Raw genomic sequence first — 3,612 nt, 5'->3', positions numbered from 1 at the left:
TACATTTTCATATTTTATTGTGTGTTTTCTTGACAGCTACTAAATTAATGTATGAGTATATGAATGTATACATGAATGTATGTATGTATGTACATACATTCGATATTGTCATTGTTTTTCGTATAACCATTACGATATGAAATTAACAGACTAGAATTGAGTTAGTTCACCGAGTATTTGCTAAAAGTTTGTGGGCATTTTCAAAAGATTGATCTAAAATTTGACAGACACATCAATGGATATAAAAAGATTTTAGAAGTTCGAAAGTCTGCCTACTTTTATTCCAGGAAAATATACAGGTCTAAGATTGACGATATAATTTTGACACCCTTGCATATCGAAATACTGTGCTATCGTTTGTTTATGTTTATGTTCAGCAAACTCGGTGGCATATTTCTTAATTACAAATCCAGTTTATTACCCCTCTCATAATTACATGGCACGTTTAATACTTATAATATATCACGTTCAAGCATTGATTCGGCCAGTTTTAATTAATTCTGTACAACTTATTAGCCGCTAAAATTCATTAAATGAATTTGATATTTGGTTGTCTTTTTACTTTGAAGCACCTCAAGTGATTGTGTTGCCCAATTCCAATAAAATTCGTCAAGAGGTACAATTAATCTTCACACCCTGCAGCCGTGTTTCAACTGATTCTCTGCATCTTGTTTTAGTTGTTTCAATCTATTCTTCAGGGGATAAATATGTGTACCAGTCCATTCTTCCAGGGTTGGTTGAAACAAAATAACTTCCATTTGAACTCGGATATAGCCCTCCAGCGATGATAATTCCAACAACAAACTGAAATTTTATGAAAACATAGAGAACTAATATGTCACATCCAAAATACATTGAGTGCTTTCAATTGAACTTAACACCAGTTGGAAAATGTGCACTAAAATACTTAGGCAAACAATACTGACTCGCTCAAAGCCGTCACCAAACTCCCCAATTGCATAGGATTTGTATAGTTGTTTGCAATTTGCCAAGGATTCATCCATGTTGCTATTCTGTTGAGGAATTGGCATATTTTTAGAACAGACCTTGATAATGTACAAGTACAAATATTCTGCCCTTACTGATCGCTATCGACGACATGGTGAAACTTTGTTCTGAAGTTAAGGAACCATTCGATTCCTACTGCAAGCTGCCATCCAGGGAATAACAATTTGTTTGGTATGGGAGCTGGTCGCTGTTGCGGCACTATGTGGAGTGGATGGTCTACATAGCCCAAGCTTTTAGCTACTTCTAGGTGTCTTTCTTCGGAATATCCGTGCAGCCAGACTTTTAAGCACATCACCAGAGATGGTATTGCCGTTGGCAGGAGCTCGCACATTGTGGCATAGTGATCATATCTGAAATACATTACACAGACTGTTCAGCATAATTTTAACTATAGTCTTGGTGGTGAACAAGTAAAGAAAAACAATCGACTAATATTATTCATATATATAGGTGATAATAAAATAAGCAAAACGGCACATGCCTCGACCATCCGGTGAATGCAGTTCCACGGAATTCACAAACTTTGTTGACATGAGTACTCAACTCTTCTAACCATCGTTCGTGGTTACTTATATGATGTTGAATCACGGGTATGTGTTGACAGGATCCGGTAGCACCTTTAAAAGCTGTTGCAGCCCAGATATTTGAAAATATAACACTATATTTGTCCCATAAACCTGAAAGTTGATTACATAAGTGTCTGTGTAATGCTTACAATGTTATTTAACTCACAATAAATAGATTCAAAACATTCAGGAAATTTGCTATCGGCTCTACATACATCATTCGAAAAGTACTAACCTACTGGCAAACAAAATGTCTCTCTGGAATTATAATGCCATATCATTGGTTCAACATATTTTCCAATATAATGTTCTGAAATGATAAAAGTATATTAAGTTGAGGATATTACACATTGTCTATGCTAAACACAAGATAAACTCAAAGCATGCTAATGATTCTGTAATAGAAGGTTCTGTATTGATGATAATTGGCTTAAAATTTTTCTCATGACGTTGAATACTAACAAACTAGGTAAATAAAGTAGTATTTATATCTTAGATATGTACGCACCATTTAAGACCTGTACGTCTATGTTTCTCAACATATCGTCCCAAATGATAACTTTTAAATACGGATATGTCTCTTGTATATGTTGCGCGACAGCTAAAACATGTTCCAAGAATAACGCGGACTTCCCATGTTTGCTGGAAGTGGCTCTTTTTATACAGACTGAACATAACCCCATGTGCCAGACCTCGTCAGCTCCTATATGCAAATATTGTATGTCAGGATGAAAGGACACTATTTGACGTATCAAAGACTTCACCAGCGGTAATGTAGCTGGGTTTGAAGGACACATCGAACTTGGAAACAGCTCAACTTCTCGTAACGATCGCCACTCGTCATGCTTCAATACAAACTGGAAAAGAATATTTTTCACTTGTGCTTATAGTTGAGGCGTAATTAAATTTACACACGGTTGACATATTGTTCAGTTTTTGAGCCGTAGTTGTTGAATGTTCAGAGCCAATGGCAAAGTAAATATAAAATATTCATACGAATTTTATTACTATGAAATTTTTAAGTACAGCTTTACCTCCATGTGGCCGAAAGTTTGAACCAACGGCACAACTGCTAGCCCAGATTCTCCTGCGATTTGCAATATTTGTCGTGCTTCTTGCATTGTATAACCGTTGGCTATGCTGTTTGGGCCATTGCTTCCTATTTGAGTCAATTCTCGGTTGTACGGGAAGGTATCTTCCCATTCTAGCAGCAGTCCTGTAGCACCCCATGATCGCAGCAGGGGAAACAACTGACAAAATAAGAAACGAGTGGATAATATCGCCTCTAGGTTAGATGCAACGATAAATATAAGACGATTATGCGATCATATGTGTAATTAAATTTTTCTCAGTTTTAGTTTCACCCAAAATGAAATATGAGAAAGATGTTTTGTTTAATGAATTAAATCAGCTCAGAATGCTGGTTGACTTTGCCTTTTACTGGTCAGAATGCGAAAAAAAAGAACCAAGACCTCCTTTTGACAGCTGTCAAAATTAGAAGACGTAAACAAACAAATGCTGCGCATATGTAGGGTATCTGTATATTTCTTGCAATACAGACCTTTTCAAGGTAAGATACTCTGGGTGGAGCGCCCTTGAGGTCAAGGTGAACAAGCCTGAAACATAAGGCTCATAATAATGCAACGAATCATGAATTATCTGTGAAATAACTTGCGAAACATTGGATCTATGCCAGAGTTATGTTTACCTGTGCGAACCAAAAGTCAGGGCGTCCATCTTTGAAACATTCGTATCATCACGGAATTATTTTTCAGCCCTTTACTCTGTCCGCATAGTTAAACCAATCATCAAATTTTTACGCGTATCAGCATAATTATCAAATTTCGTTTTGTTCCTGTTCATTTCGCGGCTGAAATGATTGAACGCGATATTCAGCTGAAAACATCGGGAATAACCACGTGGTGAACAACGTCGTTGATGACGTGTTCAATTCAAGTGTCAAGCTGAGTACTTTCAGCGCCAGTTTTATCTGCGATTCAAATTAGCGTGGCGGTAAATTTGTTTTCTGATATTCTAC

The 3,612-nt window shown here is 36.6% G+C and overlaps 1 protein-coding gene across 1 annotated transcript; it reads right to left on the bottom strand.

The window, feature by feature from the left end:
* Positions 1-393: 393 nt before the first annotated feature.
* Positions 394-3,539, bottom strand: LOC124297328 (hexosaminidase D-like). The gene is made up of 9 exons (XM_046748246.1): positions 3,283-3,539; positions 3,136-3,190; positions 2,609-2,824; positions 2,083-2,431; positions 1,810-1,884; positions 1,490-1,685; positions 1,083-1,358; positions 927-1,013; positions 394-804 (listed from the first exon to the last, which is right to left on the bottom strand). Exons 1-9 carry the CDS (start codon positions 3,309-3,311, stop codon positions 630-632), a joined length of 1,458 nt encoding a protein of 485 aa, XP_046604202.1. The 5' UTR covers positions 3,312-3,539; the 3' UTR covers positions 394-629.
* Between the last annotated feature and the right edge of the window lie 73 nt (positions 3,540-3,612).

This window comes from Neodiprion virginianus, chromosome 2, assembly GCF_021901495.1.
Source record: "Neodiprion virginianus isolate iyNeoVirg1 chromosome 2, iyNeoVirg1.1, whole genome shotgun sequence".
NCBI classification, from domain to species: domain Eukaryota; kingdom Metazoa; phylum Arthropoda; class Insecta; order Hymenoptera; family Diprionidae; genus Neodiprion; species Neodiprion virginianus.
Note: the sequence above shows the minus strand (reverse complement) of the source record. Positions and strands in the feature narration are given on the sequence as shown.

What these genes read in the sequence shown, in the direction of transcription:
- LOC124297328 (XM_046748246.1), bottom strand. Translation starts at nt 3,311, where the DNA reads ATGGACGCCCTGACTTTTGGTTCGCACAG. An exon ending in CATGTCGTCGATAGCGATCA is followed by an intron (nt 1,014 to 1,082) that starts GTAAGGGCAGAA and finishes ATTCCTCAACAG; the next exon opens with AATAGCAACATGGATGAATC. An exon ending in TTGGTGACGGCTTTGAGCGA is followed by an intron (nt 805 to 926) that starts GTCAGTATTGTT and finishes ATAAAATTTCAG; the next exon opens with TTTGTTGTTGGAATTATCAT.